Genomic DNA, 22,718 nt, shown 5'->3' on the forward strand with positions numbered 1-22,718 from the left:
CCCTCCCCGGCCCTTCCCCCAGCCGTCGGCTTCTCGCCCTGCGCCCCGGCTGGGGCCCCACACACAATGGACGAGCTCGCCGGAGGCGGTGGTGGCGGTCCGGGGATGGCGGCCCCTCCACGGCAGCAGCAGGGACCTGGGGGGAACATGAGCCTTTCGCCAGGGNCATCCAACACGAGTGGGCTCGGTTCGAGATGGAGCGGGCGCACTGGGAGGTGGAGCGAGCCGAACTGCAGGTACCTCTGGGGTGGTGTGCTGGACGGCTGCGGCGACGGGGTTCCCGGCCGGGGGGGTGGGGCCGGGACTCCCCTCTGCCCGGGCCTTGGGAGGCCGAGGGGAACCTACCTGTTTAGCTCTGGGGGGCGATAGTCCTGCCTACGGTTCTGGCGTTGGCTCTTCCGAGAGCCCCCCTCCCCCTTTCCCGCAGAAGCTTGTTCCCCAACCCTTCCTAGCTGCGCGGTGCGGGCTTCCTTGGGGCAGCCATTTTGACTTTTAGTATGGCGTCTGCGGGGGCTCCTCGGGAGGCGGCCTGCCGGGCCTCCGGGGCTTGAGGCTAAACTCCTTTCTGTTGGATAGATTGGCCTGGGGTTATTGGGCGTTGAGCTAGTTTTTGATTGTGCAAGTTGAGATGGAGATCCCGAGGAAGGAGTCTGGGATGGACATTTTTTTACCTTTTTCCTCATCACCCCCCCCATCCGATTTGGCATTTTTGGCCCCCTCCCCCGGAGTTGGTACGCACTTGCCCCTTGACAGCCACGCTTCTCTCCAGGGCTGCTACCCAGCACAGTGTCTTGCTGCATACTTGTGAAGTTTTCATTTTCTGCCGCCAACTTTAGGTACCTTCTTACCTGGGATGCTGCCTTATTCACTTAAGTTCTCTTTTAGTTAGTTCTTTCTCAGTAACTGACTCATCAGTGCTTCCCTAAATTGAATTTTTCTTTTTAGAGTACCCTTCACCCGGCCGCCGCCTCCTCCATCCCCTTCTTTATCCATAAAAAGCCAAACCAGAGAATCTGTGCTGTCTTTATGAAACGACTGAGAAAAGATTTAATATGAGCTTACAGTAAAACGTACTTTCTCACGTTACTAACACAGGGGAAGCAAAGTTAAATATCCTCAGGACCCTTAATAATTGAGGCTTACTTGATCTTTTTAAGGTGAAACTTTGATAGGCTGGTTAACTTTCGGAAGATGTTGGTCATTGAAGAGCTCTGTTGAATTTCAGCATGGCTACATCTTTTTAAGAGGATTGTTCAACTCTTGGGTATTTGTGTTTATTTTTAAATCCCTTTCCAGGGCAAATTTAGGCTTAAAAGAAAAAAGCATGCATCTAAATAGTGTCGCACCTGTTCTTCGGACTTGTATATATTTAGAATGTAAGCAGTAGTGTTGGCTGATACATATACGTCATAGATGCTTAGGGTGAATAGTTAGAAAAATGTAGCGCCTAAAGAAGGAAGATTGGATTAATTTAGAGTGTCTTCAAACAAATATATATTACTTTAATTTTGAGCTAGTAAACTTTTATTTGACTCTACAAAGCTGTTGAAGTTTAACTTTTAAAAAAGTAAGGATGTTGGGCTACCTGGGGGCTCAGTTGGTTAAGCGTATAACTTCAGCAGGTCATCATCTCGGGTTCCTGAGTTGAGCCCGCGCAGGGCTCTGTGCGGACAGCTCAGAGCCTGGAGCCTGCTTCGGATTCTGGGTCTCCCTCTCTTGCTCTCTGCCCCTCCAACGCTCGCTCGCTCGCTCTCAAAAATAAATAAACATTTAAAAAAATTTTTTTAAAGTAAGGATATTTAGGGGTACATAGATGGCTTAGTCAGTTAAGTGTCAGACTCTTGATCTCAGGGTCATCAGTTGAAGCCCCGCTTTGGGCTGCACAGCCTGCAACCTACTTCAAAAAAAAAAAAAAAAAGGAAAGGGTGTTTATATATCTTGACTCTATCAAGTTTTCAAAAGTTTAATTATAAGTTAACGCCTGTTGGTCAATTCAGTGTTTTAAAATTGTGCTTTGATATACTTTTCGACTTTTAAAATTCGAAAAGCTTAGGTAAGAATAGTCCATTGTTTCTTCTAACTTGTATATAATGTGTTTAAAATGTCTGGGATGTATAGAGTTCTACTGATACACAACTTTTTACTATACCATGTTGCAAACAGTATCTTGTGTGAATGAGGATAGTGAGACAGTTATTTTTAAAAATTGCATTTACAAATGCACAGGCCTGGACTCCCTAATACCTCACCAGTCCTTGGATATAGTGTCTATAACCTTTGCACTATGGTAGGAAAGCATGATTCTCCCCTCCCCCCACCCCCCCAGAGAGAGAGAGACCTTTATTTTGCCCTGTAAGCACCTTGAAAGATTGAATTTTAACACTTTGCAAGTTAAACAATGCATTAGTCATTTATAAGGTTCACTAATTTAAGTATCTGAGAAAATGTCTTATTTGTGTCTAATAAAATCTATACCTTAATGAGATCTATATTGTCTGCCTTAGCTCTTTCTTTCCCTTTTAGTTCTCCTCTCTTTGCCAGTAATGGTAAAAATCTTTTAAGGAAGATTCCTTTTTCTTGTTTGCTTTCCCATTGATCTGCTATTGGCATATTAGTTCTGGTAAAGCCATTGTAAGGTTTTTTTGTTTGCTTATTTTTAACAAATTCTGCAGTGTTTTTAGATTCTTGTTTCCAGAGATTTTCATTATTTCACAGAGATTCTTTTGGAATAAAATGTTCATGATTGTATTTGTATGATTTTGTTCTTCATATTTCTCTCAAATGTTTTATTGGGTTCCTTAGTTAATAGGGTTTCAGGTTTGCTTCTGGAATATTGAATTTGCTTTGTGTACCTTCAGTCTTGAATAGGATTGCTTGTGAGAAGCACATTTAAAAATATACGTGTTGGGGTGCCTCAGTCAGTTTAGTGTCTGACTTCTGCTCGAGTCAGGTTCGTGAGTTTGAGCCCTGCATCAGGTTCTCTGCTGTCAGCACAGAGTCCGCTTCTGTACCCTCTCTCACGTCTCTTTCCTCTCTCTCTCAAAAATAAACACTTAAAATGTATGTGTCAGGGAACACCTGGCTAGCTCAGTGGTAGAGCATGTAACTCTTGATCTCAGGGTTGTACGTTCAAGCCCCACCTTGAATGTAGAGCTTACTTAAAAAATAAAATCTTAAAAAAAATGTGTCAGATAAATTTATTACAGTGTAAGTGAAGCATCACTGTATTTTAACTGTGAACTTAAACTTATTTTAAAGAATGATAATGTATAAGAAGGTTTAAATATCATTATGTACATTGTTGGGTCACTATTGATGTGTAGATGAAGTGACCAAAAAAAAAGTTCAGTATTAAAACTATTCAGTAATGGATATGACTAGGTTAAGACATACCCAGTTTTGATGTAAAGTTTCAGTATGGAATCGTATTTTCCCTGGCTTTGGAAAGGATTTTAAATTGGAACTTTTGCAGCATGGTTCTGTTCTCTGTAGGTGTTTTGGGTAAAGGTCTGTCTTAGAAACTTGGAACTAAAGCAGAGGATCATGTCTTGATGCGCTTTTATCCTTGTGACATTAACTTAACTGGGACCCCAGTAAAGCTTAAGTAGTAAGGCTCTGGGACAGTGATTCCTAAGTGAGAGTGCTAATCAGAGTCACTTGTAAAACGTTTAGAACTATGCAGGTCTCCGCTTTATCTTCCAGAGATTTGGTTTAATTTGGTCTAGGACTTGGAAAAAATGGACTGTTTCAGGATTTTGGCGAGTCATGTTATGGAAAAATTGTAACTGTCATTTTAATCAGCACTACAACTTTGAGGTAGATACCATTCTTATTTTATAGATGAATCAAACTTAGTTGGAATAACTTTGCCAAAGTCACTTACCTTCTAAAGTATTGCAGCTGAGATTTGAACCCAGGTTTGTCTGACTCCAAAGCCTGTGATCTTATTACCACTTTTATAGCCGCTGAATTATGTTGTCTTAACATTTTTTACAGAAAGGGAATTTGATTTGTAATTCTGTATCTACCATTCTGTGGCACACATTGTGTGCATTTCAACAAAGTTTTATTGAGCCCCAGTTGTGTGCCAGGTCTAGTTTATATATATTGCAAATGTGTCCTATTTTTTTCTATAATGGTATGTAATATATGCACTTAGGATATACACAAAATGCTTGTCAACTATAAAAATATGATGTAGATAATACATAGAAAATGTAGTCCAGGAGTTTGTGTTCTAAAATACTATTCAACAAATGTAAAAAAAATTTTTTTAAGTTTATTTATTTCGAGAGAGAGAGAGAATCCCAAAGGACCGGACATAGGGCTTATTCTCACAAACTGTGATATCCTGACCTGATCCTAAATCAAGAGTTGGATGCTTAATTTACTGAGCCACCTAGGAGTCTCAGCAAATGTAAAAATTTTAATTAGTGTTTGTGTTTGCACACCCTGGCCTATAGATTTGTCATAATTTGACAGATGTTGCCACTTAAAGACCTTAATAATTCGCTTCAGCATAATTTGGTTTCTTCATTTTTAAAAGGAGAAAACTAACAGTTTACTCTGCACTCCGTCAAGGCTTTTTTAGGGTAGTCTAGAATAATGATTTGGAACTCCTGGTGCTTTTTTTCTATTACAACTTTTTTTTTTCTTGACAGGGAGAGGGTGAGAGAATAATCTTAAGCATACCCCACAACCACTGAAGGCCTCAGTCTCACAACCTCATAGCCCTAAGATCATGACCTGAGTGGAAATCAAGAGTCTGGCGCTTAACCTATTGAGCCACTCAGGCTCCCTTATTTCATTTTTATGAATCTACTCTAAATTATATAAAATAAGAACAGTAGGGTGATTTTGTGTAAAGGTATTCCCTTTATTCTGAAAGTTTTAGGCTTCATAAATTGTCATAGTTAATGCAGTTCCCTATTTCAAATGATGGTGACAACAAAGGAAAAAAAACTATTTGATAGAATTAAGAGGCCACAACCTTATGTCATTTTCCCTGTTTCTTTTTGAAATCCTTGCAAACAAAAAGTCTAGGGACCACTAATGTAGAATTCTTTCTTCCTTTTTTTTTTTTACCCCCTCAATTCTGCTCTATAGTCGGCCTTCTTGCCTTACTCTCTCCTTAACTTGTCTGAACACCTTGTAGGATGTTGTGTTTTTCTCTTGATGGTTAGCCTTCAAATTGCCAAATCATGTGGCATTTTTTTTTTTACAAACGTTATGCACTTAACCAGCCCTTTTTTTTTTTTTACAAATAGTTTATTGTCAAATTAGTTTCCACATAACACCCAGTGCTCATCCCCACAAGTGCCTCCTCAATGCCCATCCCCCCTCCCCCCAAATTCCATCAGTCTTCAGTTTTTGTCAGCCTTCAAGAGTCTCTCATGGTTTGCCTCTCTCCCTTTCCCCCACCATTTGCCCCCTTCTTCTCCCCCTTGTTCCTCCGTCAAGTTCCTCCTAATCCTATACGTGGAAACATATGATATTTGTCCTTCTCTGCCTGACTTATTTCCTCAGCATAACACCCTCAAGGTCCATCCATGTTGCTACACATGGCCAGGTTTCATTGTTTCTCATTGCCATGTAGTATTCCATGGTATAGATAGACCACATCTTTTTCATCCATTCGTCCAATGATGGACACTTAGGCTCTTTCCATGTTTTAGCTATTGTGGAGAGTGCTGCTATGATCATTGGGGTACATGTGCCCCTATGCCTCAGCATTTCTGTATCCCTTGGGTAAATTCCTAGCAGTGCTATTGCTGGGTCCTATGGTGGTTCTAGTGTTAGTTTCCTGAGGAACCTCCACACTGTTTTCCAGAGGGGCTGTACCAGTTTACATTCCCACCAACAGTGTAGGAGGGTGCCCGTTTCTCCACATCCTCGCCAGCATCTAGAGTTCTCTGATTTGCTCATTTTAGCCCCTCTGACTGGCGTGAGGTGGTATCTCAGTGTTTAACCAGCCCTTTTTGCTGTTGATTATTTCTTCCTCATAATTTTTTTTTTTTTTTTTTTGGCTTCTACTGTGTAATTCCCTAGTTCCCTTTGGTCCACTTAAAACTTTTCTTCTTATCTCTCTTTTGTTAGTTGTTCCCTGGGAGTCTTGTTCTTTTAGTATATTGACTGTATGTTTCTTTTGAAATCAGATTTTTAGCTACCACTTAGCTCTTACTAGCTAACATTTTTTGGTTACTGTTTGCTAAGTGTTATTCCAGTGCTTCAGTAGTACTCCTTTAATCCTAAAACAACCCAGTGAGGTTGGCATAGTTGGNATTCAGAACTTTCAGGTGTGGCTGGATGGCTTAGGTCAGTTAAGAGCCTAACTCTTGATTTCAGCCGCTCAGGTCACGATTTCACAGTAGGTGGGTTCGAGCCTTATGTAGGGCTCCACTCTAACCAGGTGGAGCCTGGTTGGGACTTTTTCTCTCTCTCCCCCCCTCCTCCCTCCCTCTCTCCTCCTCCCCCTTTCCCGCTCATACTCATGTTCTCGCTTTCTCCCTCTCAAAATAAACAGTAAAAAATAATAAATTTAATTATTCAGTTTTTCTCAAATGCTTGCTTCTCCCCATACAACACACACTTAACGTACTCTCTTTTTCCCCATTCTTGTTTACGTTTATCCTCCTCCTCATCATAGAGTCTGAATTTTATAGATTCTATCTAGTACAGTTATTCAGTGAATATTACTTAAGATTTTTTTTTTGTGCTAGGCACTGAGTATATAATGATATATGAAATAAGGACCTTTCCCTCATGAAGTTTGTATTTTAGAAATAATAAAATGTGATAAACCAGAAATTTACAGGATGGTGAGAAAACAAATGATGATGGTAAACCTGTGTAGATAATGGACTTTCAGATAAATAGATAATATTTATTGAGCAATTTCTATATGCCAAAAATTTAAATTCTTACTATGTTAACTCATCTAATTCTCATAAAGCCCCTAGAGGGTAAGGATACTTTTAGATCTGAAGTATGAGTACCTAACCGTGGTATTGTAATTGGAAAGAAGTTCTAAAGCTGGGAGGAGCTTTGAAAGTGTGTTAACTGGACTGCAATGATTCAAGGGGCTATCTAATATAGTTTTAGTATCCTAAAATATATTTTAATCCAGTGATTAATATTTTTGGATTATAGTCCATCTCTTGCATATATAATGAAAGCTGTGTAGTCTCTTTAGGTAAAAAAAAAAAAAAAAATGGATGAGTGAAAAATTTTGCATAGAATGTCCCTGAAGCCTGGTAATCACTGACCTAGGGAAATTACCCTAGTTTAATCTGTGATTTTCTTTCTTTTTTTTTTTTATTGTTTTGTTTATTTTTAGAGAGAGACAGCATGAGCAGGGGAGGGGCAGAGAGAGAGGAAGATACAGAATCTGAAACAGGCTCTGGGCTAGCTGTCAGCACAGAACCTGACACGGGGCTCAAACCCACGAACCGTGAGATTATGACCTGAGCCAAAGTCGGACACTTAACCAACTGAGCCACCTAGGTTCCCCTAATCTGTGATTTTCATTTCTTTACTACCTCTCTCTTCCTTCAGGTGTTCCACCTGCCTGAATTCTCTGTGGTAATCTCCTCTAACAGTTTCCCTCCATTCACACCCCTGTCTTAACAGTATATTCTCTACATTGTAAATACGATTGTGTTGCATATACTCTTCAATTTTTCTTTTATTATGGAGTTTATATACAAAAATAATATGGTATCCGTGATCTTCCACAGACTTGTCACTCATCTTGACCAGTCATATTTTACTTACACGCATTCCTCCCCTGTCCTAAATTATTTTTTTAAGTAAATCTCAGTCATATCATTTTATCCATGAATATTTCAGTATGTATCTAAAAAATAAGGACTTTAAAAGATAACTACAGGGGTGCCTGGGTGGCTCAGTCGATTAAGCGTCTGACTTTGGCTCAGGTCATGATCTCCCTCATTTGTTTGAGCCCTGCATCAGGCTCTGTGCTGACAGCTAGCTCAGAGCCTGGAGCCTGTTTTAGATTCTGTATCTCCCTCTCTCTCTGACCCTCCCCTGTTCATGCTGTCTGTCTCTCTCTCTTTCTCTCTAATAAATAAAACATTAAAAAAAAAAGATAACTACATACCATTATTTGATTGAACTCTTCCCATCTTTTTCTTGCCATTTTCCTTCCTTTCTTTCTCTTTCTTTTTCTTTCTTTCCTCCTCCTCCTCCTCCTCCTCCTCCTCCTCCTCNAGTCTGCATTTTGCTGAGTCCTTCCCTATAGTATAGTTTAATATGTTCTGTTGTTTTGTTTGTTTGTCCTATAACTTGGTTAGTTGGATCTGGGGGCTTGATTGGAATTGGTTTCTTTCTGGGGGTTGGGAAGGGAGAGGGTAAAACTACTGAACATGTGTTGAGAGTTGGTTATGTTTTATGTTAGCAAGCTGTTAGTGCTTAGGAACACTTTCTCCTTAGGGTCACTCTTAGCTTTTAAAAAAATTTGTTTAGGGGCGCCTGGGTGGCTCAGTCGATTAAGCGTCCAACTTCGGCTCAGGTTATCATCTCATGGTTCGTGGGTTCAAGCCCCATGTCGGGCTCTGTGCTGACAGCTAGGTCAGATTGTGGATACATTTTGTGGATTTTTAGAATATGTTATGTGGTATACACTATGTTGTGTAGTCATCATCATTGTCTAATTTCAGAATATTTTCATCATTTCACAAAGAAACTGTACCTATTAGCATTTGGTCCCAATTTCCTCCTCCTCCCCAGTAACCACTCTTTCTGTCTCTGTGAAAGAAATAATACTTTCTGTCTGTATGGGTCAGCCTATTCTGGATATTTCCTATTAACATTAACAGGATTCCATATCCTACAACATGTGGCTTTTTGTGACTTTCACTTAAGATAATGTTTTCAAGGTTCATGTAACAGTACTTTATTCTTTTTTATGGTTGACTAATACTCTGTTGTATGGATATACCAAATTTTGTCCATCAGTTGGTGGACATTTGGGTTTTTCTACTTTTTGGCTGTCATGAATAATACTGCTATTTGTGCCCAAGTTTTTGTGTAAACTTACGTTTTCAGCTCTCCTGGGTATATACTTAGGAGTGGCATTGCTGGCTCATGGTCAACTTTTGGAGGAATTTTATGTTTAACTTTTTGAGGAACTACCAAACTGTTTTCCAAAATGAATGCACTACTTTACTTTCCCACCAGCAATGCAGGAGGGTTCCACCCTTAACTTTTTTTTTTTTTTAAACTTAGAAGTTTGTTCATTTTAAGTAATCTCTACCCCCAGGGTGGGGTTGAACTCTGGAGTCACTTGCTTTTTGGACTAAGCCAGCCAGGTGCCCCCTTTTAATTTTGAAATGTATTTTTATCATTAATTTTTTTCCTTCTATACAATGCTTTTCCTTTGAATTTATTTAATTTTCTTTTGATTTAAAATTGTGTTTTCTTCCTGTATTTTTCTTACTCACTATTTCTTAGAACAATTTTAGGTTTACAGCAAAATTTGGGGGCAAAATACACTTCTCAGTTAACCTCTTCCCCACCATCAATACCCTCACTATTTTGGTATATTTCTTATAACTGATGAACCAACACTGACCGATCATTATCAACCAGAGTCCATAGTTTATATTAAGGTTCATCCTTTGTATTGCATGTTCTTTGGCTTTTAACAAATGTATAATGAACTGTATCTACCTTTATAGAATACAAAATAGTTTCACTGCCCTAAAAATTCCTTGCATTCCCCCTATTTCTTCCCTTTCCCCAAACCCTGGACAGCTAGCTAGTGCTCTTTTACTGTCTTCTACAGTTCTGCTTTCTCCAGAGTTTCAGAGTTCTCTGAGCAATGTTAAGGTTTCTTCTTAAATGTCTTTTTGTGGCTTGGTCTTTTTATTTAGTGCTAAATAATACTTCATTGTATATATGTACTGCAGTTTATTTGTCTACCTGTTTTTTAAAGACTTAATTTTTTAAAAATGTTTTTATTTATTTTTGAGAGAGAGAGAGAGCATGCATGAGGTGGGGAGGGGCATAGACAGAGGGGGACAGAGAATCTGAAGCAGGCTCTGTGCTGATAGCAGAGAGCTGGATAAGGGGCTCAAACTTATGAACTGTGAGATCATGACCTGAGCCAAAATTGGATGCTTAACCAACGGAGCCACCTAGGCGCACTTTAAGATTTCATTTTAAAGTAATTTCCCCACTCAAAATGGGGCTCCAACTTAAAACCCTGAGATCAAGAGTCACATGCTCCACTCTCTGAGCCAGCCAGGCACCCCTGTCCACCTTTTGAAGGACATCATTGCTACTTCCAAGATTTGGCAATTATGAATCAACATTAATGTACAGGTTTTTGTTAGGACATAAGTTTTCAGGTAATTGAGGTAAATAACAGGAGCTCACTTGCTGGATGAATGATATAGGTATGTTTAGTTTGAAAAGAAACTGCCTAACAGTCTTTCAAAATGACTGTACCATTTTGCATTGCCATCAGCAGTGAATGAGAAATCTTTTTTTAAAAAGTTTGTTTATTTGAGAGAGTGTTCACAGGAGTGGGGGAGGCAGAGAGAGAATCCCAAGCAAACCCTGCACTATCAGCACAAAGCCTAATGTGGGGCTCGAACTCAAGAACCATGAACCACAAACTGTGAGATCATGACCTGAGCCAAAATCAAAGAGTTGGATCCTTAACCAACTGAACCACTGAGTCACGCTATGAATGAGAATTCTTGTGCCATATCCTTGTCAGCATTTGATGTTGTTATGTTTGGATTTTAGCTATTCTAATAGGTGTGTAGTGGTATCTTGCTTTAATTTGCAGTTCCCTAATGACATACAATGTTGAGCATCTTTTCATAGGTTTTATTTTCCATCTTTATATCTTCTGTGGTGAGGTGTCTTTTCAGATTTTTACACATTTTTAAATTGTATTCTCTATTTTCTTCCCTCCTGACATTTACTTTCTTTTTTGTTGGAATGATGTTGGGCATTGTTTCTAGTCATTTATGAATAATGTTCAGTAAATGGCAGCCACGCTGTTACTTAGAACACTTAATATATATTTATCCTAAAAAGTTTTTTAATGGTTTAGTCTAAAGGAATGACTAATCGTAATATCACTTTGCCTTTGGCTCAAGAGCTACCAAAGGTAATGATTAAATTTACTTTATCTGAGATACTTGTAAAGTCTGTAATTGTATGAGAGTGGGACCTATGGTGGCTCCCCAACCTAGTAATGATCATAATCACCTGGGATGCTTCAAAAGAACAGATTCCCATATTCCATTCCTCGTCATTGTGACTAAGGAGTCTGAGGTGGAATCTATGTTTTTAAAATGTATACCTGGTAACTTTGATTATCAGCCAGGTTTAGGAACCTATATGATCAAAGGTTATTAATGATTTGGCATAATCCATTTCTCCCTGTGCTTTCCTTTCAAAATCCTCATTCCTTCTATTGGTATTTAAAACAAAATTTTTTAATGTTTATTTTTTGAGAGAGAAAGAGAGAGTGTGAGTGGGGAAGGGGTAGAGAGAGAGACAGAGAATCCAAAGCAGGCTCCAGGCTCTGAACTGTCAGCACAGAGCCCAAGGAGGGCTCGTACCCATGGACTGTGAGATCATGACTTGAGCCAACGTTGGATACTTAACCGGTTGAGCCACCCAGGCACCTCTTAAAATTTTTTTTAATGTTTATTTATTTTTGAGAGAGAGAGAGCAAGCAGGGGAGGAGCAGAGAGAGAGGGAGACACAAAAGCCAAAGCAGGCTCCAGGATCTGATCAGTCAGTACAGAGCTCAATGTGGGGCTCAAACCCATGAACCCATGAGATTGGATGGCCAACCGACTGAGTCACACAGGCGCCCCTCTCCTATGGGTATTTTATAAACTTAAGCAATGTGTTGCTCTCTTCTCGGCACTCAAAGTGACATGCGTGTATCCTTACATTGTTGGCACTTTTATTTTTTGTTGATAATATTTTCACTTTTCTGCTTCCCAGTACATTGAAGCCACTCATTAACAAGAGTTAATATTTGATTTGATTGAATTTGATTGAAACATGCCATAGTGTTTGATTACATAGATGAAAACTGTACATGTCTAGAAAAAGAACTATTAGTAATAATATCTGCTAATGTTTAATCATTTTTGTTTGTTGGGAATCATTCTGATTTTCATACCATGTCTGAATCATAGATACAGTTATTTCTATTTTAGAGAGAAGGAAACATGGACAAGATGTTAAATAACTTGCTCAACATAAAATAATAGAGGTAATTGCTTTAGATTCTGTGTCTCCCTCTCTCTCTGCCCCTCCCCTGCTTGTGCTCTGTCTCTCTTGCTCTCAAAAATAAAATATAAAAAATAAAATAATATAGGTAATGAAGTCAGGAGCTGCCAAGTTGCTTTTGAACAATATGTTACAAAGTTCATATGTATACTTGGTGTTCACTGAGACCACCTAAGTGGTAAAGAATTGTAAGCAAATGACTAATGGATAGGCTCAGTGTGACAAAATCTTAAAAAAAATTGTAACTGGAGCAATTATAAATGTTTAGTGAAATTTTGGATCTTCAGATGGTTTGTAAGAAAGATCTTTAAAATTCTTATTGAACAATTTCAAAGTTTTTTTTTAAATAGGTAATGAGTGGTTCAAAATTAAGTCTTGTACTTAATCATATGCCTGTCCACCCTTGAACCCACATTAGTAACCACTTTTATTAGTACTATATCCTTCCCATGTTTTTTCATGCAAATAGACGTAAACAAATATACAGTACCCTATTTTTCACTTTTTGGTTTGATATTTCTTGGAAATTATCTGCTTTAATAAAGAGCATTCTCACTTTTTTCTCATAGCAGCATAGTATTCTGTATGGACTAGCCAGTTGATTTAACTACAGTACTTTGCTATTGCTGGATGGTTGTGTTAAATTTTCCCATAGCATTTATAATGTAAATGTGTGAGCGACCAGTGTTGCTGCCTCAAAATAAACTCTGTTGAATTGCTTTTTGTTAAAGTTTTTAGCCTGTGTAAAATTAAAATTTTATTTATTGCTTTGTTATTTCATGTTTGCTTTTAAATCTGAATTTAAATAGGGGTTCTGAATATTTTCTCTTTGAAAACTGTTAACCAGGGGTTGGTTCATTTAAACTGTAAGTCTGTTACTGAAATCTTGGGAGAATGAAGGAGAAAGGCAAAATGAAGAAGAAATAGAAAAAATGGGGGTGAGGTAGATGGGAAGAGGATAAAGGTAAATGATAAAGAAACAGTGGGCAAGTAAGAATAGGCAACGAATAGTCGTCTCCGGTAATAAAATAATTTTAGAGTGGCTTAGACTAACATTTGTTTTGTTGGGTTTTTTTTCTAAAGCTTTAAGAAATGGACTCGACTTTCATAAAGTTATATTTAAAAAGGGGGTGGGGATAGGGATTTGAATTCTAGAAAATCAATGCTTATGAATATTTATGCTTAATATATTCACTACATCTGGGTCATTTTCTTCCTAACCTTTAATGTAATTTATAATTTTAGACTTGTTTGCTTGTTTTCCCTCTTAAGATTGATAGCAAACCGAGAGGAAGAGTCTACCTTTTTTTTTTTTTTTTAATTCATGTATATATACCTAAGGTGATAGTAAAGGACCTGGCACATAATAAGTATTTGCTAAGAATTTGTTAAATGAGTGAGGTTGGGGCGCTTGGCTGGCTCAATCAGTAGAACATGCAGCTCTTGATCTCAGGGTATTGAGATAGATCCCCATGTTGAGTGTAGAGTCTACTTTAAAAAAAATTATAAATGGGTGAAGTTGCTGAGGACATTCCATTAAGCTGTTATATATATTAGATTTGTAGTATATAATAGGGAAAAAAGCCCACAAGATGGAAATAATAATGGTAAATTACTGCTCTTCTTTTGACCTCTCATTTGATACTGGAATGAAACCAAGCTTTGTTTTTTTATTATGAGGTATTCAAAATTATTTATTCCCTTCTTCCCCTTCTGGGAAATGGAGTATAAAAGAAATCACAACATAATTAAAATTAATCTCTGCTTGGGATTAATGTGGGGGGGGCAAATTACTTTGTCCTCCTAAAATGATAATGAGTTATTTTTATGAAGAATATTTAATGACTACTCAGTGCTTATGATAAACTAAAAATAAAAGAGTTCCATCTTATGTGCTAAGTCAGCTTTATAAAAAATATGTTGAAAAAATACCATACAAGTATATAAGATACCTTTGTGATTTGGGGGTAGTGGGATTATTTGCAACTTTTCTGTTTTCCTTATTTTAAAAAATGACCCAGCAAACATTGCAGAGTAGATATTTTATTAAAATGGTATTTCAGCAATGGATGTTTCTTTTTCTTAAGTTTTAAAATTTATTTTGAGAGAGAGATGTGGGAGGGACAGAGAGGAAAGGGGAGAAAGAGAATCCCAAGCAGGCTCTGCACTGTCAGCTCAGAGCCCTATGTGGGGCTTGAACCCAATAATGAAGCCAAAACCAAGAGTCAGACACTTAACCTACTGAACCAGGTGCCCCAGAAATGGATATTTTCTTTATGTCTGTATGGTTATTGTTGAAAAATACTTAATCATAAAATAGCAAGTTGAATTTCCTACTTTGTTTTGTTTTGTTTTCCTTAAAGTTAGCTGTAAGACCAGTTTGGGCTTGAACTCACAACCCCAAGATCAAGAGTTACAGGTTCTAGGGGTGCCTGGGTGTCTCAGTCGGTTAAGTGACCGACTTCGGCTCAGGTCATGATCTCACGGGTCGTGGGTTCAGGCCCCACCTCTGGCTCTGTGCTGACAGCTCAGAGCCTGGAGCCTGCTTCTGATTCTGTGTCTCCTTCTCTCTGTGGCCCTCTCCCACTCATGCTCTGTCTCTGTCTCTCTTAAGAATAAGTACAAAAAAAAAAACACTAAAAAGAAAAACAGAGTTATGTGTTCTACCCACTGAGCCAACCAGGTGCCCCTGAACTTACTAGTATTTTTAATGAATTCATATACTAGTTTATCTTTTCCCCATTCCTTTTTTTTACTGATTTCCTTAAAAACTGATACTCTGTTTCTTCTTAAGATTTTATTTTATGATTAAAATTTTTGTTTTGTGGTTGCATTTAGTAGCTTTTAATTTATTTTGTAAGTTTTTATGTTTTTAATATTGTTTAAATAATCAATTTATATAAAAATCAAACTACAGGAATGTCAAAGATAGTGACTTGCTAATTTTACTTTTATTTTATGTTTATTATATTTATTTTTGGGTATATATCATTTCAGAGCTTTTTTCTTTCTTTTTTTTTTAAGATTTTTATTTTAAAGTAATCTCTACACCCAGCCATGGGGCTCAAACTTACAAACCTGAGAACAAGAATCACATGTTCTATTGACTGAGCCAGCCAGGTGCCTACCCCAGAACTTTTTGCATACATACGCAAAAGTGATTCTTTTTTTTTTTTTCTTTCTTCACAAAAGTGATTCTTAACTGGGGGGCAATTTTGCTCCCAGGGGACGTTTGGCAGTGTCTGGAGACATTTTTGGTTATCACAACCAGAGTGGAGGTGTTACTGACAATCTAGTGGATAGAGGTTAGGGATATTGTTAAGTATGCACTGGACAGTCTTCTACCCCCCAGATAAAAAAAGTAGGTAGTCTTAATGTCAGTAATGCTGAGGTTAGAAGAAACCAAGGTACAGCTAACTGTGTAAATAGATCATCTCCATTCATGTCCAGTGCTTAGCAAAATGTCTGGTAGTGGTATTTTTGAATGAGTATATTAGGGGAAAAAAAAAAAGGCCTCATACTATAATTTATCATAAATATTGTACCACCTCAGTGTACATAAATCTCCCTAATTTTTAATATCATAAAATTTTATATTTATGAATAGAAATAGAAATACTGTCATTTCTCAATTTTGCTTAGAAATGCATGGAATAGTAGAATGCTTATGGCCAAAATAGTTTGTCTTCTCCCCATCCTGTTCCTCTAGGTGAGCATTCCAGAAATAACCACTGTTGACTCTTCTGATATTTACTTCCTTATTTTTAAGTAGTAGAAATATAAAACTGTCTCTGATAATATTTTACATTATCTTTTAACTTCCTGGTGTAGAAGAGGATTTATCACACCCCTTTTATCTTCTTTCACCATATTTCAGTATAGGTAATAAAATTAGTTAAGTCATTAGATTTTACATTATTATTACCATGTAAATAATAGTGAGTCAGTTGAATACTGTGAATACTTTCCCCTTTTTGTACATTTTTTTTGTTTTTCTTGGAATTATGTGCCTCTTTTTATTTAGTTTTCTGTGTATTTATTACTATTTTTTCCAAAGATCTTAGAAAGCTGTAAGGGTTTCAAAACGTGAGAGTGCATCATGCTATCTACCAGTTTTGCTGCTTGTAGAGAGGGAGAAGAGTGGAGAGAATTGTCTAGCCCCTTGCTCTGATTTTTTAAAAAATATATTTATTTATTTTGAGAGTGAGTGAGAGAGCATGTGGGGCACGGCATAGAGAGGAGAGAGAAAATCCTAAGTAGGCTCGGTACCATCAGTGTAGATGGGTTCTGGGGGGCTGGATCTCACAGCGCTGTGAGATCATGACTTGAGCCAAAATCAAGAGTCTGTGGCGGCACTGGGTGGCTCAATGAATTGAACATCCAACTTGGGCTCAGGTCATGATCTTGCGGTTCATGGGTTCAAGCCCCACATCCGGTTCTGTGCTGACAGCTCAGAGCCTGGAACGTGTTTCAGATTCTGTGTCTCCCTCTCTCTCTCTCTCTCTCTGCCCCTCCCCTGCTTGTGCTCTGTCTCTCTGTCTCAAAAATAAATAAACAAAAACTTTTTTTTTTTTAAATCAAGTCTATGCTGTGTCTGCTGCCCAGCTCAGAGCCTGGAGCCTGCTTCAGATTCTGTGTCTCCCTCTCTCTGCCCCTCCTCCTCAGTGTCTGTCTCTCTCAAACAAAAATCAACATTAAAAAAAATCAAGGGGCAACTGGGTGGTTCAGTAAGTGTCCAACTTCGACTCTGGCTCAGGTAATGATCTCACAGCTTCTGAGTTTGAGCCCCGATAGCGCTCTGTGCTGACTGACAGCCCAGAGCCTGAAGCCAGTTTTGGGTTCTGTCTCCCTCTCTCTCTCCCTCCCCAGCTTGCGCTCTGTCTCTGTCTCTCTTAAATATAAATAAACATTAGAAAAAATTTTTGTTTAATTAAAAAAAAAAGTGAGAAGCTTAAGGGCCTGAGCCACCCAGGTTCCCCTGATTTAGACTTGTTCTTAAGTTTTGATACAGAGTGGATAGTCTGAAACTTCTGTGGGATGTTCTGTTTGTTTATTCAGAAACTTGTGTCCGCTTTTCAGCAGTTGGGAATCCCACAGTCCCCCCCNCTGGCTTTGTTCTTCCTTTTGCTGAAATTGTTATCTGATTGATTCTTGAGAAAATTTACATATGAGGTACATTTTAAGGACTCGTATCTTTTTAAAATGTCTGTTTTTAGTCTTAGACTTGATGGGTAGTTTGGCTCAAAGTAAATTTCCATCAGCATTTCGAGTACATTTTCTTGTCTTTGAACTTACAGTATTGCTTTTGAAGAATTTAGTGGGTCTTACTCTGGGTTCCTTTTTATGCAGGATTTGAATTTTTCTCTAGGTATCTTTGGTTTATCCTGGTGTTAATAAATTTCATAAAAGTGCATATTGTGTCAGGCACTGAGAGTATTCTTTTACTCTGTAGTCAAACCTTTTTCAACAGAGGGCACTGTAGGCGTTTACGTAGTTACTATTTTTGAGTTAGACTGTATTGTGCTTGTAGGGATTTGAGCACTGTGGTCCCCAGACACTAAATAAATTCCAGTATAACCTTTTAGTTATTGGGACAACTAGAAATGTCTCCTAACATTTTCAAACACCCTCTAGAGAGTAGCAGTACTAATCTTTTTTGAGAAGTGTTCATTTAATCCCAAATCATTAGGGCACATTTTTTGTTGATTATGGACTTGCTGGCTTAAAATTTTTCTTATGTCTCATGTTTTTCTTTTCTTTTTGGTCTATTCTCTGAGATAAATTCTTCCAACTATATTTTTCAGTCTTTCAATTTTTATACCATTTTCTTGGGATACCTGGGTGGTTCAGTCCCTTAAGCATCCAATTCTTGATTTCCGCTCAGGTCATGATTTCCTGGTTCATGAGATAGAGTCCAGCATTGGGCTCTGTGCTGGCACCATGGAGCCTGCTTGAGATTCTCTCTCTGCCTCACCCCCCATCCCTGCCACACACACGTGTGTGAGCTTTTTCTCTTTCTCTCTGAAAATAAATATAATAAACATTTTAAAAGAGCATTTCCTTGTTTGAACTTTTAAAAGAATGGTAGTCTGTTTTTGTTGTACGTATTTTTTTTTCTTTAGCATAGTGGAGTTTCTGTTTTTGAAGGTTTCTTTACATGTATTGAAGGTTTCCTTCAAATTTCTTTTTTCTTTTGCTTCTCTTCTTCATTACCTCATGCTTTTTTCAAATATTGGTGACCATTGACTATCTGTTCATGCTTAAGAGTAAGATCCTATAAGGCTAGATGGTAACTATGAGATTTTTTTTTTGCCCCTTCTCTTAAAACTTTATTTCAGTTTTTCAAAAAGGTCTATTTAATATTTGTTTTTAAAAATCATTGACAGTGACTTTTAATTTGCTTTAGCCTTCCCATAGTTTTTTCTTAAATCCTTAATTATTTATAATTGGTTCTCTGAGCTTATAATTCTCTGACTTCTCCAGATAACTTCCTTTGCAGACTTCTAATGGTCTCAGATGTCCATCATTGTGATTTTCTGAAATCTTAACTATATAGAAGTAGAATGCTACATTTTGTTTTGAGCCTACTTCCAGGATAGTATTCTGTCTCTGCTGAACTTTTTTTTTTTTTTAATGTTTTTTATTTATTTCTAGGAGAGAGAGAGAGAGACAGCGTGAACAGGGGAGGGTCAGAGAGAGAGGGAGTCACAGACTGAAACAGGCTCCAGGCTCCGAGCTGGCAGTCTCTGCTGAACTTTTTTAAAGTCTGTTCTTCTTTTAAGTCTTCTGTCAGTTCTTTCCAGAATTATCTTTTTTATATCCTATACCTTCCGTTAGTAGATGGTCACTTTGTTCCTAGATTTTTATTTTTTCCACTTTACCAGCCTTATGTAAACTGAAGTCAATGACTATCCTTTAGTTATTCCTTAAACCATACTGTATCTTTCTGGTTAGTAGTGTCTTTGTGTTCTACTCTGTTTTCACAGTGCTGGTGTCCTTAAATCATAGTTTTTGCAAACCAAGTTCAATTTATTAAAGTTCCCTTCTCAAAACCAGGTGGTGTCTCATACCTTTAGCTTCTGTTGTGCTGTCTGGTATAAACAAACATACACATGTAGTGCAGATGATTTAAATTCAGTTTCTAAAGAAAGTGGGTTTTTTTATTTTTATTTTTTGATTTATTTTTTAATTTAATTTATTTTTTTAATTTACATCCAAGTTTGTTAACATATAGTGCAACAATGATTTCAGGAGTAGATGCCCCTTACCCATTTAACCCATCCCCCCTCCAATAACCCCTTCAGTAACCTTCTGTCCTCCATTTTTATGAGTCTCTTATGTTTTGTCCCCCTCCCTGTTTTTATATTTTTGCTTCCCTTCCCTTATGTTCATCTGTTTTGTATCTTAAAGACTTTGTATTAATGAAGTCATATATTTGTCTTTCTCTGACTAATTTCCCTTAGCATTATACCCTCTAATTCTACCCACATAGTAGCTGATGGCAAGATTTTATTCTCTTTGATTGCCGAGTAATACTCCATTATATATACATACCACATCTTCTTTATCCATTCATCCATCGATGGACATTTGGCTCTTCCCATACTTTGACTATTGTTGATAGTGCTGCTATAAACATTGGAGTGCATGTGCCTCTTTGAAACAGCATCCCTGTATCCCTTGGATAAATTCCTAGTAGTGCAGTTGCTGGGTCATAGGGTAGTTCTATTTTTAATTTTTTGAGGAACCTCCATACTGTTTTTCAGAGTGGCTGCACCAGTTTGCATTCCCACGAGCAGTGCAAAAGAGATCCTCTTTCTCTGCATCCTCACCAACATCTCTTGTTGCATGGGTTGTTAATGTTAGCCATTCTGACAGGTGTGAGGTGGTATCTCATTGTGGTTTTGATTTGTTTATCTCTGATGATGAGTGATGTTGAGCATTGTTTCATGTGTCTGTTAGCTATCTGGATGTCTTCTTTGGAGAAGTGTCTATTCATGTCTTTTGCCCATTTCTTCACTGGATTCTTTGTTTTTCGGGTTTTGAGTTTGATAAATTCTTTATAGATTTTGGATACTAACCCTTTATCTGATATGTCATTTGCAAATATCTTCTCCCATTTCATCAATTGCCTTTCCTGATTGTTTTCCTCTGCTGCAGAGAAGTTTTTATTTTGATGAGGTCCCAGTAGTTCATTTTTGCTTTTGTTTCCCTTTCCTCCAGAGACATGTTGAGTAAGAAGTTGCTGTGGCCAAGGTCAAAGAGGTTTTTGCCTCTTTGAGGATTTTTCTCCTTGAGGATTTTGATGGCTTCCTGTCTTAAAATTCGGTCTTTCATCCATTTTGAGTTTATTTTTGTGTATGGTGTAAGAAAATGGTCCAGGTTCATATTTTTTTGCATGTCACTGTTCAGTTTTCCCAGCGCTACTTGCTTAAGAGACTGTCTTTATTCCGTTGGATATTCTTTCCTGCTTTGTCAAAGATTAGTTGGCCATACGTTTTTGGATCCACTTCTGGGTTCTCTATTCTGTTCCATTGATCTGAGTGTTGTTTTTGTGCCATGGTTTTTTCTTGAGAAGTAACAGTATATCATTTTTGTTGTTTTTATGACATAATAATACTGTAATTGACTTTTTCCCCCAACTTGTAAAATTGTAAACTACAAATACAGAACTTATCATCTTAACCATTTTTAAGTATACACTTCAGTATTAGGCAGCCATCACCATAATCATGGCCAAAACTCTTCATCTTGTGAAACTGAAACACTGTATGCACTAAACGATAACTACTTTTTCCCTGTAGTCCTTGGTAACTACCTTTCTACTGTCTCAGTGAATTTGACTACTCTAGGTATCTCATGTAAGTGGAATAATTCTTTTTTGTCTCTTTGTGACTGCTTTATTATACTTACCATTATGTCCTCAGGGTTCCTCCATGTAACATGTCAAAATTTCCTTCCTTTTTAAGGCTGAATAATACATTCCATTGTATGGATATACCACAGTTTGCTTATCCATTTATCTGTTGATGGATACTTGGGTTGCTTACACCTTTGAGGTATTATGAATGATGCTGCTAAAACATGAGTGTACAATTATGTCTTCAAGACTCAACTTTTGGTTAACTGACTTTTACTTGATAATAAAACCAATAAATTTAGTACTTACAGGTAATAGCCTTTTTCATCTAATATGGTGTTCTTTTCAAAATCTGAAATCAAGGCATTTGTCTTTTTATTGATTTTTTTTTAAAGTTTGAACATTTTTTTAATTTGTAAGACTGGCAGATTTACATGAAATCATGTGACTGCTGATTTAAGACAACAATGCCTAAATCAGACCTATCAGAGTTTGAATCTGATTTAGAAATTTTCAGCAGAAGCACGCAAGGCAGCTAGTTACTGTCTGTAAATTTTCAGCTGTTCCACCTTCCCCTCTAACTCAGCAGATGTCTTTACCTCCTACTTAACAGAGAAAATAGAAACCCATCAGATGGGGAGTTCTTTATATTCCTGCTACCAAGTCTACAAATTGTACATGTGCACTCATAGCCTTTCCTCTTAGGCTGCTCTTAAAATGGGAGTCATTTCTTAAAAGGCTGATCTCTACTGATTGTTCATTTGTTTATTCAGTCATTGGCTATTTATTAAGCACCTACTCACTCAATAGGTGTGTGTCAGGGGATAAAGCTATAAACAAAAATATAAAAATTAAAAATAAAAATAAAAATAAGTAAAAATAATAAAACATAAAGCTCTTGTCCTCTTGAAGCTTTGATTCTCTTAGGTAGAGAAAGAAAATAAAGGTCAGATGGTGATAAGTGCTGTAGAGGGAGAAAAAACTGATAAGTGTGATTTTTTTTTTTAAGCAATGGATTTGTGTGTAAGAGATTACTGTTTAAACAGGGGAATACCTCACTGCTGAACATTAGATATCTTTTGTTCCTCTCTTCTTTTAGTATTGTCTACTTTTTTGTAAGATATTTTCTGGTGTACCATTTTATTTTTTACTTATTTATTTATTGGTGCACCATTTTAAGTTGTTCTTTTACTATGGCTTTTTCAGTTACTTTGTTAGTGGTTATACTGAGGATTACAGTTCACATTTTATCAAGTTTGGATTAATGCTAATTTAATTTGCAAAAACAGACAAAAGCTTTGCTCCTGTGAAGCTCCACATTCTCTTCCTCCTCCTTCATGTTACTATTATCTTACAAACTACATCTTTTCTGTTGTATACTATCAACACATTCTTTTTTTTTTTAATTTTTTTTTTTACATTTATTTATTTTTGAGAGAGAGAGACAGAGCATAAGTGGGGGAGGGGCAGAGACGCAGAATCCGAAGTAGGCTCCACTCTCAAACCGCGGTGCTCGAACTCACAAACTGTGAGATCATGACCTGAGCTGAAGTCCGATGCTTAACTGACTGAA

The 22,718-nt window shown here is 37.5% G+C and overlaps 2 protein-coding genes across 2 annotated transcripts in view; one reads left to right on the forward strand and one right to left on the reverse strand.

Moving 5' to 3' along the window:
- The window catches only part of AP4S1 (adaptor related protein complex 4 subunit sigma 1), a 51,481-nt gene extending 50,970 nt beyond the window's left edge, over nucleotides 1-511 (reverse strand). Inside the window, exon 1 of the mRNA XM_077772728.1 lies at nucleotides 346-511. The gene's annotated coding sequence lies outside the window, so the exon portion shown is untranslated. The remainder of the gene's footprint in view (nucleotides 1-345) is intronic.
- The window catches only part of STRN3 (striatin 3), a 108,778-nt gene continuing 86,066 nt past the window's right edge, over nucleotides 7-22,718 (forward strand). Inside the window, 2 exon segments of the mRNA XM_077772727.1 lie at nucleotides 7-163; nucleotides 166-236. Coding sequence (XP_077628853.1) covers nucleotides 67-163; nucleotides 166-236 — 168 coding nt within the window. The 5' untranslated portion in view covers nucleotides 7-66.

The sequence above is a fragment of the Crocuta crocuta genome, unplaced genomic scaffold (assembly GCF_008692635.1).
Source record: "Crocuta crocuta isolate KB4526 unplaced genomic scaffold, BGI_CrCroc_1.0 scaffold116, whole genome shotgun sequence".
Lineage (NCBI taxonomy): Eukaryota > Metazoa > Chordata > Mammalia > Carnivora > Hyaenidae > Crocuta > Crocuta crocuta.